This window comes from Bos javanicus, chromosome 15 (assembly GCF_032452875.1).
Source record: "Bos javanicus breed banteng chromosome 15, ARS-OSU_banteng_1.0, whole genome shotgun sequence".
NCBI lineage: Eukaryota > Metazoa > Chordata > Mammalia > Artiodactyla > Bovidae > Bos > Bos javanicus.
In genome coordinates, this window is record NC_083882.1 from 27,935,491 (window position 1) to 27,949,784 (window position 14,294).

Consider the following 14,294-nt stretch of genomic DNA (forward strand, 5'->3'; position numbering starts at 1 on the left):
AGCAGAGTTCCCTCATGTATGTATTTTGGTGGGAGAATACTATACTTTTGAAATTTGGTACGTGTTTTATACTTAGAGCACACCTCAAATTATCTTGGATTTGGCCATTTGGAAGTCCCTTTTACCTGGCTGCTGAATGCTTGTGACTGTGCCCCATCATTTTGGGGGGGGGATACTTCTTTACTTTCTGTCATTCAGGATATTCCAAACTCATCTTGTACCTGCCACATCTCTCTTCGTACTACCAGGTAGTACATGGCTCTGATTCATCAAGACAGCACTTGTTCCAGCTCCGTTTCTCATGTGTGGTAGTGAGGTGTCAGGTGGCATTGAGGAATAGATGTGTGTTTGAGCCAGATATTCTAGCTGTATGGTGGACTGTTTGGAGAATAAATTGAAGGGAAGATACTACTGAAGGGAGGATGGTCAGTCAGGAGATTTTTACATTAATTGAGATGAGTAGTGATAGATAACAATGTTGTTTATAATCAGAAAGAAAAGAATGGATTAGAAAAATATTTAGGATGTAAAAGCTGAGTGATTTAACAATGAATAGACAAGGTTTATGGGATGAGAGACTTGGGGATGTTGAAAGGACAGTTGCCATAGAGAATGTGGAAGGAATACAGTCCCGGGGAGATGATAAATGGTTTTTGGACATGTTGAGTTAGAAGTGCCTGAGAGACATTCAGGTTTGGTTCTATACCTGGACGTTCAGTAGGAGTTCTGAAGCTGTGGAAGTGATCTGGGCTAACGTGTGTAGAATGGGAAGAGTACTGGCCCAAGGACAAGACCCTGAGGAATACCAGCAATTAAGGAACAGGAGGAGGAAGAGGAACCTGAGAAGAAACCAAGCAGGAATAGTCAGAGAACTTTTCATTAAAATGGGCCTAGTCCAGTGTTTCAGAAATCAAAGGTATAAAAAATGCTAAATGGAGAGTCCCAGGGATATTTGAAATCACAAGTAAGTAGAGGAAAACAGTGTGTCTTCTCATATTCTTCTCTGCTCTTCCCCAGGGTTTGTTACCTCGAGGTGAGAAGCCCAACCCCTTGAGGCAAAAGAATGCCAAGGTGAACCAGCTCCTCAAGGTCTCCCTGCCGAAGCTCGCCAACGTTCAGCTCCTGGACACAGACGGGGGCTTCGTGCACTCGGACGGTGCCATCTCCTGCCACGACATGTTTGATTTTCTGCATCTCACAGGAGGTGGCTATGCAAAGATCTGCAAACCCCTCCATGAACTGATCATGCAGTTGTTGGAGGAAACACCTGAGGAAAAACAAACCACCATTGCCTGACTGGCTCCCATCAGTGTTACTAGCATCCCAGCCTCCTCAGATCAGTTCTCTCACTGGCACTACAGAATCCTTCTCTTTCTTAAGGCACTTTGCATTGTCGAATGTTCCTATCTAGTGTTTGAAGGGGAGGAGGGATTTAAACTGGTCCTGTACATAGAAGGTTTGTTTTACACAGGAAAAAAATTAGCCAAGGAAGATGGTTGTTTAAATTCATTTGAAACCAGAAGGGGACTTTTTAGTTATATGTGTGACACAGTCATTGAATTATCACTGTTTTTCCTAGGACAACATCAAGCCTAAGTACTGAACAAAATGAAGATGCTTGGCCTTTCTTTGTATGGATTATGTCATATATAATAATGATTAGAATCACACCTACTTGGCTTTAAAACAGATGTTTTTCCAGTTGTTAAAGTTCATTATTTAGTCTTTTTTGTTTTGCTTTACTCATACATATTCTCAATGTTGTAGCAACATATAGCATCAGATTGAACGTGCTTGTCATTCATATATGGGAGATGCTATAGTCACTAGTGAATTTGTTCCACTCTTAATCCTTCCCATGCTTAGCAGTGAAAAATAGGTTTGGCCCCATGTGGGGGACTCTGTTGAGGGTATTATTTTTATGCTGCTGAATATCATGTCTGTAATAGACCCATGCATGCAGCCTTTCCTCTATTCCCCCTCATCCCCTCTCTTTTTTGGGGGTCCTTGTTGACATTACAAGCTTTTAACACATTTTTAACCTAGGAGCTCTGTTGCTGGAAGTGTGAGTCCCCAGCCAGTTACTCTTATGATGATATTACTGGTGTGTAACTCATTCCTGTGTGGTGTTCTGTGCTCTAGTCTGTGTAGTGCTGTCCATATTCAGAGTTCTGATTGGTTATGTTTTGTTTCTCCCTTAAAACCTGTTAACAGTTTTTCGTCTTTTAGGGGGAAAAAATTGGAACTCTGTTTCCAACTCCATAAGACCTGGCTTTTTTTCTTGGCTTAGTTTTTAAATTATCAGTCCAGAAAAATTTGGCCTCTTCTCATGGGGAAACAGTGAAACTGCTCTTCAGAATAAACACTCTACTTGATCCCCCCTATTTTAGTAAAAAAAAAAAAAAAAAAAATAGGTTTGTGTAACCTTAAGGACTTCTCCTTAATATATCTTCATCTGTGAATTTCTTTCAAGAGAGCTCTTTGTAATCTTAATGGTTTGATGAGCTACAAGAACTGCCGTTTAAAAAATAATAGGAGCAGGTGGTTTATTATTTAATATACCAATGGAATATATACAAACTGGATCTACAAACGAATACTTTAAACTGGACCAGGGGGATATTGAAGTAACCCATCCAGATGGGCTCTGCAGAGATTCAGCTTAACGTTCAAGTTCAGTAACTAAGGCGTATGTTTCATACTTGGCTTGCAAGGTTCATGGCATTGCTGTTGTGTGTTGGAGGGGGATTTGTGGTTTGTGCTAAGAGCCACATCTGATTGAAAGGGATAGAACTTGGGCAGATTTTTTTTTTTTTCTCGTCAAGGCTTTTTCTAGGTATTTTGTGGGGGTTTTTTTTTGTTTGTTTTTGTTTTGGTCTTTAAAAAAAAACAACTTTTGAATGTATCATGTCTTCATTAACAACTGAAACTATATGTGATGTTTACTAAACTTGTTTAGTATATTAAATTTTCCTTTTTATTTTTAGTAGCCCAGGCTCTTGAGTTTTTCAGGACAGATTTTTTTTCTTAGCTGAGGTATAATTATAGGGAGGAGAATTAATTAAGCCACAGTTTTATGTGTGAAAAGACTGTTTCCTCTCCAGGTCTTTTTCTGTTGTCAGAGGTGGGGGGTACGGTCCAAACCCCATTAGGTCACTCCGGCAGCATGTGCTTTTAGCTTCTCTCTTGACTAGGAGTCACATATCCCTTTGTCAGCTGGCCTTCAGCTCCTTTGCTTCTGTGTATAAACCTTGGATGTTACTGCATTTTATATTTACCAGAGCTATTCGAGCAATAGTATTTGAACCACTAGCCTTTGAAATAAAAGTCAGCCCCGTTATTAACAGTGCAGATACTGAGTCCACTTGGATTTCTTGCAGCTTTCTTTGCACTGCTTTAGGCAAAAAGTGTTCATCTGGTTTTTTTCATTTGACACCCCAGTTTGCTGCAGTGACAGAACTTAATGCCTAATCTGTAGAGTTCATATATATATATATATAAAATATATATACCCACACAAACACATATATATATGAAGTTTAATGAACTGTCCAAGTGAAACATCCTAACTGTCCTTGTGATTAAGGAGCCAGTTTTGCAGGCAGCCAGTGCGGTGTTTTTCTGTTGGTCTCCCAGCACATGCCCATTCCTTTGCCCGCCCATTCCTGCTACACTCGATGGCAGCTGGTGACACCACTGTGAAGGTTTCTGCGGTCCTGTCTTGAGTGTGGCAGGCTGGAGGTGTACTGCCAGAGGTGAGCTGGGGTGTGTTCTGTTCCCCACACATTTCTAAACTGCTACAGGCAGTGTACTGGCTACCACCTCAAGTCCAGACACAAGTCTAAAGCTGAATTTTGTGTCAGTAACCTTAACCCACCGAAACAAATCTTGAGTAGCTCGTATCCTGCTCTTAGGAATTCTGTTGTCATTTAAAAGTAATGTTCAACTTTCTTTTCCTTTTTCATTTGTTTAACCTAGTCACTGTTTACAGCTGTATGCTAAAGCCTGAGATATTGTCTGTGCTGTGGTGTATGAGCATTGCCAATTTTATATTTATTGCAGCAAAAAAGAAACTAAAGATATATGAAAATGAGGAGCATGGCTTTGCTCCTAAATCTGTGTGGGTGCATGTGGGAGAAGTGAATTGGGGTCTCTTCAAAGGAGGCTTTTGGGGGTGGGGTCACCCAGGCTTCTCCTTGGTGTTCCTGCTTGGGGATCACTGCTGCTAGCTGACTGGACCTCCCCAACGGAAGTTTTGTGATTCTGCTTTGGCAAAGTTTCATTGACCAGTAGAACTCATTCTGTTTTAGTGCATATTTCAATATAAATGTAAACATTTCACTCGAACTCACTGTCTTTCTGTCTCCTTTATCATAGCTTGAATTCCAGTGGCAAAAGAAGGGATGGTTTTTTTTTTCCTAATCACAATTAATTAGATACTTTAGTCATCTTGTTTCTTTTCTGTGGAACTGAATGTTCCAGGCTGACCCTCGTCACGGATCTCCTTGGCGGTGTAGAATGGTCAGCGGGGTGGGATGAGCAGATAGAAGGAATCTTAAGTAGATAAATGGAAACAACTGTCAAATAAAATGTTTCAGATTTGTTAGTACTATCTGGTAGTTAAAAACAATTAACTCTAAAAATTATTAAATTGACCTTTTGATGCTTTTTCCTAATTTCAGTCTTTAGAATTTTATTCACGTTAACTGCCCCAGCTTCCACGGTTTCTCCATTCCTCACGCTAATAATCACCAGTTTTTCTTGTTTACACTTTGGCATATTTCTTTATTGTTGCCCCCAGCTTAAACTTAAGTGTTTCAAATTAAATGGACTATTCTGAGTTTCTGTGCCATCTAGGGAGAAAAGATTCAAGATAGTATTTCCCATATATTAACCACCTAAGCACTTTAGGTGGGTGCATTCCCACTTTACTGTTTGGCCTGGGGAGTTTTCTGTCCTGTCAGAGATGAGTCATCTAAGTGGTTTGGCTGGGCCTTGAACCCCACTTTGCCTGACTTCAAAGTCCTTGCCCTTGGATTACGCATTCAACCTGGGGTATCTTTTTAGCTCTAGATCCTGATTCACAGTTCATGGCAGACAGATTCCTAGTTTCCTTTCAGCTGAGAGTCCTGGGGGGCAATCTTCTCACCTGCAGCAAGGCAACAGCTTCATCCAGTCTTTCTGCAACCAATTATACTCCTTTTTGATTCCATTCTCCATTGGCCACAAAATTATTAAAATTTATTTTAAGTGCATTCCCTGGCTATCTGTTTCCCACCTTAAAAACCAGCAGTAGATCTAAATTGTGTTTATGGAGCTAAGCATTTATAGTGGTCCACGTGAAGGTGGTCCACCTGGCTACTGTATGAACATGTCAGTAAGTTCAGATTGGCAGGAAGATACTACTTGGAGTAGTTAAGTGAAATAAGATTTAAAATCGAAAGAAAGGTGTCCCTGGTGGTCCAGTGGTTAAGAATCTGCCTTGTAATGCAGGGGACACTGGTTCGATCCCTGGTCCAGGAAGATCCCACATGCCTCAAAGCTGCTAAACCTGTGCCCCTCCACTACCGAGCCCACGTTGCAGAGCACGAGAGCCAACTGAGCCCATGTGCCTGCTGAAGCCCACTAACCTTAGAGCCTGTGCTCCGCAACAAGAGAAACAACCACATGATGCCCTCATGCTGCACTTGCCCAAACTAGAGAAAACTCAGGCGTGGCAACGAAGACCCAGTGCAGCCAATAAATAACTATTTTTGAAAAAATCTAAAGGAGGCCTTCCCTTGTGGTCCAGTGGTTAAGAATCTGCCTGCCAGTGCAGGGTCGGGAAGCTCTCTCATGCCTTGAGGCAGCTATGGCCGTGTGCCACAACTACTGAGCCCGTGCTGCAGTCCGTGAGAGCCGCAGCTACAAAAGCTCCGGTGCCCTGGAGCCCATGTTCCACGACAAGCCACCACAATGAGAAGCACAACTGGAGAGTGGCCCTCTCACAGCAACTTAGACCCGGCACAGCCAATAAACAAGTTCATAAAAAATTCTAAAGGATATAAAGGGGAAGTACAGCCAATAATAAATGGCAGAATGATGAGTTTCCTGGTGGTCCAGTGGTTAAGACACGTGTTTCCATTGGAGAGGGCACAGGTTCATCCCTGGGTGGGGAGGTAAGATCTTACATGCTGCCCAGCATGGCCCCCACAAAAAATTGTGTAATACAGTAGGAGTTGCCAGCTTCCACATGCTGAGGGATACGGGTGGGGACCACAATTGCAGGTGAAAATACAGAATGAGAGTTCATGTGAGACCAGGAAGCACAGCCGCGTCCCTTAAGTCCACTGTTGAGCTGGTGTGCGGGTGTATGCTATGGACCACCTCACCCGACTGGGTGAATGGCCTCAGTCTAACAGGGTGGCTGCTGAGTGACACAGTTCTTTATCACCCTCGCCTCCCCAGGTACTACCTCTTCAGAGCTGTGTGACCAGAACAGGGGTCACTCAGCCCTAAAGGGCCTATCCAATGATTAACACCACCAAGCATGCCAGCGATGATTACAGCGAACTGATAAGCCAATATGATGTTTCTCAGCAACTAAAAGCTTCTATGTTTTTTGTAACATTCACTTTGTCACTTCTAACCATGGTGAGGCTACGATATTGAAATGATTTACTATAAAGGGATGAATACGGAGATACTAAGCTGAGGTGTTTTTTTTCTCCTTGGTCTCGTCAAACCACGCTCCTCTCCACCCACCCCCAGAGGCACTACCTTGTGAGTAGCTTACAGGTTCCTCTTAAATCACAGCAATGAGAGCCGCTGGAGGCCTGGGGCTTTGTTGATTGTGTCACAGCTACCCCACTGAACCTCTTCAGTGGTCCAGAAGTGGGAGAGAGGGTGGTGTGGGGGAAGGGCAAGCTCCCTCACCAGCATCGGCTTGGGAAAGGAGCCAGCAAGGGAATCCATCCTTGTTTTCCTCCAGCCACGGGGTAGCTGCCTCAAGGCATGTGGGATCTTCCGGAATCCGTGTCCCCTGCATCGGCAGGCAGATTTCTTAACCACTGAACCATGTGTTTGTTCGTTTTTGGCCACACTGGGTCCTCATTGCTCTCTGTGGTTGTGGTGAGCGGGGTCTACTCTTTGTTGCTGTACACGGTCTTCTCATCGCGATAGCATCTGTCACTGCAGAGCATGGGCTCTAGGCGCGGAGGCTCTCACAGTTGCAGCTCGGGGATTAGTAGTTGTGGCTCTTGGGCACTAGAGCACAGGCTCATTTGTGGTATGTGGGGTTAGTTGCTTCACAGCTGTGGGATCTTTCCAGAACAGGGATTGAACCTGCATTCCCTGCATTGACAGGTGGATTCTTACCCCCTTTGCCACCAGGGAAGTCCAGCTACAAAGACCTTAAATGTTTGCTAAACACATAGTCTTTCTTTGACCTCATTTTATGCTTTACCTCTTGCTTATTTGCTGGCTTATTTTAGCGTAACTAATCACATCAAAAATATGTATGTATCAAAAAAACATTTGATGCACTGATAAAGCTTTGACAGCACCCCTGTCAAAAGCAAATGACACGTCAGTGTACTGCGGCATATTCTTTGATAAGCACTGATAGTCCCAGTTGTTAAATGTAACATCCAATGTGCTTCTTGACCTGGTCCTCTTCAGTTCATGTCGTCCCACCACGTTGAACTTTGATGTCAGTAACATTGAACTTTGAGTCCATGCCTTTGCCCAAAGTTGAGACCCTCTGTCTGGAATATGCTCCTGCCCCTTTTGCTAAGCTAGCTCCTTGTGGTGGTTTAGTTGCTCAATCATGTCTGGCTCTTTACAACCCCATGGACTGTAGCCCACCAGGAAGGCTCCTTTGCCCATGGGATTTTCCAGGCAAGCATACTAGAGGGGGTTGCCATTCCTCCTCCAGGGGATCTTCCTGACCCAGGAGTCAAACCCGCATCTCCTGCATTGGCAGGCAGATGCTTTACTGCTGAGCCACTAGGAAAGCCCCCGGCTACCTCCTACTCATCTTTTGAAAATCCCTGAGATTCCTGTAATGTATCTGATTTCTATTTCCAGCTCCCATCTGTATTACGTGTCTCATCTCTGAATCCTCATAATATGTTTTATAAATCTTTTATCATTGCATTTACCACTTTTCTACACTGCTAGATATGAATTCCTTATGAACAGAAAATGTATTTTAAGTATCTTTGTGTTCACAGCACCTAGCTTGGTGACTAGTACAAATTAGGCACTGAATGAATGAATAGGAGATTGAGTGATTTCTTCATGATCATCACACCAATAACAGCCAGAATTAAAACTGGAATACAAACCTTTTGACTTCATTTCCTGTTCTTTCAATAGTATTTTGCTGCTGCCTATAAGATACAATAGACATTATTCTAGCTAGTGATAAATTCACTTAAGAACAACAAAAACAAAGAGGCAGTATGTACCTATTACAATAAATCTTGAGACATTTTCTGGAGTTATTTGATTATAGCTAGATGGAATTGGGAAAAGATATATGGACTCCAATATTCATAGCAGCATCATTTACAGTTGCCAAGATATGGAAGCAACAAATGAATAGATAAAGAAGATGTGGCATTATATATATAATGAAATACCACTCGGCCATAAAAAAGGAATGAAATTTTGCCATTTGCAGCAATATGGATGGACTTGGAGAGTATTATTCTAAGTGAATTAAGTCAGAGAAAGACAAATACTGTATATCACTTATATGTGAAATCTAAAAAATAGAAGTAGTGAATATAACAAAAAGTAAAAGCAGACTTAGAGATACAGAGAACAAATTAATGGTTATTAGTGGGGAGAAGAAAGGGGGGCAATGTAGGGGTAGGGAATTTAGAGGTACAAACTATTATGTGTAAAATAAGTTACAAGGATATATTGTACAACATGGGAAATATAGCTAATACTTTATAATAACTATAAATGGAGAATGTTAAAAATTGTGAATCACTATATTGGACACCTGTAACACATCGTATTTTCATTGTTGTTCAGTCTCTAAGTCGTGTCTGACTCTTTGCGACCTCATGGACTGCAGCACGCCAGGTTCCACTGTCCTCCACCATCTTCCTGGAGTTTGGTCAAACTCATGTCCTTTGTCATGATGCTATCTAACCATCTCATCCACTTCCACCCCCTTTCCCTTTTGCCTTCAATCTTTCCCAGTGTCAAGGTCTTTTCCAATGAGTCACCTCTTTGCATCAGCTTGCCAAAGTATTGGAGCTTCAGTATCATATAATATTGTATATTAGTATAATATAAGCACACTTCAATGAAAAAATTAAAAAAAAAAACTAAATGGAATGAATACATTTTTTTTCCTTCTGACTATGCCACACAACACGTGGGATCTTAGTTCCCCTACCAGGGATGGAACTCGTGCTCCCTGCAGCAGAAGCACGGACTCTTAGCCACTGGACCGCCAGGGATGTCTCAATAAAGATTGTTTTTATAAGAAAAATGAAACTAGAAGAAAAAGCTGGATTGGTTCAGAGGAACAAAGGTATCATGAATAAGAAAATAACTTTTGTGAAGGCTCCAGGGACCAATGAAATAACAGAAGCAGCTATGGGGTCCCGGCTAGAATGTAAAGAGAGGGAATCTGTTCTATGAGGAACAATTTGGGAACTGCATGCAATCTTTAGATACAGTCAGAAGTGAAATGTTCTTTAGTTGCGTTTTCTGATTTCTTAGCCAGAGACCCAAGCTTTCTTGAAATAGGATGACGGCCGGCTCAATTTTATCAGTGATCTTTGGAGACATGGATTTGAGTTGATCAATTATTCATCTGCTTGTTTTCAGCAACCTGATGACCAGACTCATTTCCTGGAAAGCCCTGAGGTTTCGTTCCATTACATGGTCACGGGGAACCAGATGCAGGGCCTGAACTCATTGTGCACATTTCCCCATCAGAATGGTGAAAGCCCAGGTTTAGGAAATGCAAAGAGGCTGATGTGTCTCTGGCAGAAAGTCCTGCTCACACAATCAAAGCTGCTCTCCCTTGACTCTCCTCCTACTCTTTAGACAATAGTTTAGGATGATGAATGCAGTCAAGCCCAGCTCCACTGTGCGGCATTTAGGAGCACATGATTGACATGAGAGGTAGATCCTGAAGGCTCAGAAACTGTAATTTGTCTAAGATGGACAAGGCAGGGAATTAAACATAGAACTTTATATCATCAAAGTCCTTGCTTTTCCTACAACACCATGAAGCTGTGGGACGGGTCTGAGACCTTATCTCCAGAACAGTTAATACTGTATTTTTACCTGATTCCTAATCTAATGTGCACAGTCTTTTTATAGTCCTTGAAGGAGAGATAAACAGACAGGAAGGCAACCCTGGGAAAGAACAGAAATTGCATGATAGTGAAAGTTGTTCAGTCGTGTCTGACTCTTTGTGACCCCCATGGACTGTAGCCAGCCAGGCTCCTCTGTCTGTGGGATTCTCCAGGCAAGGATACTGGAGTGGGTACACTTTTCCCTTCTCTGGGGGATCTTCCCAACCCGGGGATCAAACCCAGGTCTCCTGCATTGCAGGCAGATTCTTTACTGTCTGAGCCACCAGGGAAACCTGATAGAAAGAAGAGCTATATACCCTTGTTTCCAGGACTGCCTGTGTCCAGGATGATTCCAACAGAGTTCTGAGTAGATAAACTGAGCCCTTTCTACAGTCACAATGGAAATAGGGAAATTCAAGTTCGTTTCCTTCAGGAGGATTGGTTTTGCAACTTTTTCTTCTGGGTTAAAGTTATACCATTACTTTATTCTAAAGTCTGATGTGAGTCTGCCACCTACCCACAGGGACGGCTACCACCTACCCCTAGATTCCTCAATTATTTGATTGAATTCAGCTTATCCGTTTATTGGGCTTCCTACAGCATCCTGCTCTTGGTGAATCTTAAGGTCATTTTAACAATACCCTTGAGCCAGCCGAAGTTTCCTCCCTGTCCTCTTGCTCCAAACTTTGAAAATCCTGTGACAGACAATGGAGCTGGACTCATGGAAAGCTGGGGACCTGGTCAGCTGTCTGGTGAATGGTCCCATTTCCCAGGTCCTTTGTACATTTAGGCTGAAAAGGATGGCCCATAGGGAAATTAAAGTCTTCCAGCCTTGTGACCCCACCCTGCCCCCTCTTCATCACCAGGGCTGGGGTTGGGCTTTTTATAAAACATGGCAGAGAATACAGTGGCTGGACCTATACAGAAGGTCAGGGGGTCTGCCCTCAGGACTTGATGTCTCTTTGCACTCAGAAGTCTGGCTTTGAGACCCAGTGACTGAACTGAACTGAACTGAACTGCCCTTCTTTTATGCTGACTGCTGCAGCCAACAAAAAAAGTCTTCTCTCCACTTGGGGCTGCCAGACGTCAGAAAGGACCTATTCATAACAAGCTTGTGCTGACTCTCCCCTACCCCCACCTCCAAACCTCCTACCAGCCGTGGGTGGGGCAGAAGGGCGGAGGAAAATTCTGCAGACCTGAAAACAGCAAGAAAATACAGGGCTGCGCCCTGCCTCCACCCCCAACCCTGTCTCAAGGCTCAAGCCCTGGAGACCTTGAAAAAGGGAAGACTCCCTTCTGGGTTTATTTGAATAGATTTCTCCCAAGATGTTGCCCAGAGAAAGGGAACAAACAGGAATATTGATTGGCCAAGGCTGTTTGGCCCCCAGGGCAGTAGTTCTCAAAATTTATTGTGCAGAGCAAACTTGTGGAGTGCTTCTTAAAATGCACATTCCTGAGTTGCACCTCTTGGCGGTGGTGTTCAGTCAGTCAAGTCAGACTCTTTGTGACCCCATGGACTGCAGCACTCCATGTTTCCCTGTCCTTCACCATCTCCTGGAGTTTGCTCAAACTCATGTCCACTGAGTCAGTGATGCCATCCAACCATCACATCCTCTGTTGACCCCTTCTCCTCCTGTCCTCCTCCACCTCTAGAAGCTGGGATTCAAGAACTGTATGTAGGGATTTCCCTGGTGGTCCAGTGGCTAAGACTGCGCTCATAATGCAGGAGGCCTGGGTTTGAGCCCTGGTCGGGGAACTAGATCCCACGTACTGCAACTAAAAGATTCTGTATGCTGCAGTGAAGACTGAAGATCCCACGTGCCGCAACTAAGACTTGGCACAGCCAAATAAATAAATATTAAAAAAAAAAAAAACTGTATGTAGGGTCTCCATGTGCATTTTAGAAGGCCGAAGGGCACATGTTGCCCCCAAACCTGAGGCAGAGTTGAGACATTTCTCCCCATCCCAAGCACAGTTCAGTTGCTCAATCCTGTCCGACTGTTTGCAGCCCCATGAATTGCAGCATGCCCGGCTTCCCTGTCCATCACCAACTCCCAGAGATTGCTCAACTCATGTCCATTGAGTTGGTGATGCCATCCAGCCATCTCATCCTCTGTCATCCCCTTCTCCTCCAGCCTTCAATCTTTCCCAGCATCAGGGTCTTTTCCAATGAGTCAGTTCTTCACTTCAGGTGGCCAAAGTATTGGAGTCTCAGCTTCAGCATCAGTCCTTCCAATGAATATTCAGGACTGATTTCCTTTAGGATGGACTAGTTTGATCTCTTTGCAGTCCAAGGGACTCTCAAGAGTCTTTCTTCTCCAACACCACAGTTCAAAAGCATCAATTAGTGGGCTTTCAGCTTTCTTTATCACCCAACTCTCACATCCATACATGACCTCTGGAAAAACCACAGCTTTGACTAGACGGACCTTTGTCGGCAAAGTAATGTCTCTGTTTTTTAACATGCTGTCTAGGTTGGTCATAGCTTTTCTTCCAAGGAACAAGCGTCTTTTAATTTCATGGCTGCAGTCACCATCCATAGTGTTTTTGGAGCCCAAGAAAATAAAGTCTGTCACTGTTTCCCCAGGCACAGCCTGGGCTTATTCAATATAGCTACAGCACCAACCGGCCTGTGGCAAAGATGCTCTGGTCCTCAACTTGTGATCCTCACAGCACCCAGGAAATTTCCTGGCACAGGTGGACCAGTTAAGTCACATCAGGCTCAGTGGAGAGCTCAGGCTCAGGGTGACAGTATTTCTTAGAGTCCCAGATTTACTTGGGGGCCAGGGGGGTTGCAATGAGAGAAAAGGTGAAGCCTGGTTGGAATATGGAAATCTACACTGACTCTCCACACTGGGCTGTGAACAGCAAGTAGCCGGGAGCTACTCTTTAGTTGCAGTGCCCAGGCTTTGCATTGTGGTGGCTTCTCGTAGCAGAGCATGGGAGCACATGGGCTGCGGTAGTTGAAGCTCCCAGACTCTAGAGTGTGCGGCTCAGTAATTATGGTGCACAGGCTAATTGCCCTGCGGCATGTGTAATCTTCCCGGACCAGGGATTGAACCTATAACCCCTGCATTGGTAGGCAGATTCTTAACCACTGGACCACCAGGGAAGTCCACCTTTCTATTGACTTAAAAAATAGTCACAACCTAAAAGTTGAGAGTTATGTTTTATTCGGAGGAAATTTTTAGGACTTAAACCAAGGAGGCAGTAACTCAAGTAATCCTGAGAGAACTGCTTCAAGGAGGTGAGCGGAGGAGCCAGGTTATATAGAAGCTTTGCAACAAAGGGTAGGTAGTCTGAACATCAAAAGATTATTTTTACTTATTTATTTTAATTGGATAGATTATTGTTAATTAAAGAAAACCAGACATCCCAAGTTAAGGAATTCAGTGCTTTTCTGTGTATGGGAAGATGCAAGAGTCTGGGCTCATTGCTTTCATATGCATCTCAGCTATCCTGGGCCAGTATTCTGCGTTTTTCACATCCTAAATTCCTCAGGATGCTTTTGAACTCTGGTGTTGGAGAAGACTCTTGAGAGTCCCTTGGACTGCAAGGAGATCCAACCAGTCCATCCTAAAGGAAATCAGTCCTGAATATTCATTGGAAGGACTGATGCTGAAGCTGAAACTCCAACACTTTGGCCACCTGAAGCGAAAAATTGACTCATTGGAAAAGACCCTGATGCTGGGAAAGATTGAAGGCTGGAGGAGAAGGGGATGACAGAGGATGAGACGGTTGGATGGCATCACTGACTCGATGAACATGAATTTGAGCAAGCTCTGGGACTTGGTGATAGGGAAGCCTGGCATGCTACAGTCCATGGGGTTGCAAAGAGTCAGACACGACTGAGCAACTGCTGCTGCTGCTGCTAAGTCGATTCAGTTGTGTCCGACTCTGTGCGACCCCATAGACGGCAGCCCACCAAGGCTCCCCTGTCCCTGGGATTCTCCAGGCAAGAACACTGGAGTGGGTTGCCATTTC

The 14,294-nt window shown here is 43.8% G+C and overlaps 1 protein-coding gene across 2 annotated transcripts in view; it reads left to right on the forward strand.

Moving 5' to 3' along the window:
- Window positions 1-4,347, forward strand: part of PAFAH1B2 (platelet activating factor acetylhydrolase 1b catalytic subunit 2) — a 28,569-nt gene extending 24,222 nt beyond the window's left edge. For both annotated transcript variants that reach the window (XM_061440425.1, XM_061440426.1), the window contains exon 6: window positions 1,018-4,347. In XM_061440425.1, the coding sequence (XP_061296409.1) occupies window positions 1,018-1,296 (279 nt within the window). In that variant the 3' untranslated portion in view covers window positions 1,297-4,347. The remainder of the gene's footprint in view (window positions 1-1,017) is intronic.
- Window positions 4,348-14,294: the final 9,947 nt, after the last annotated feature.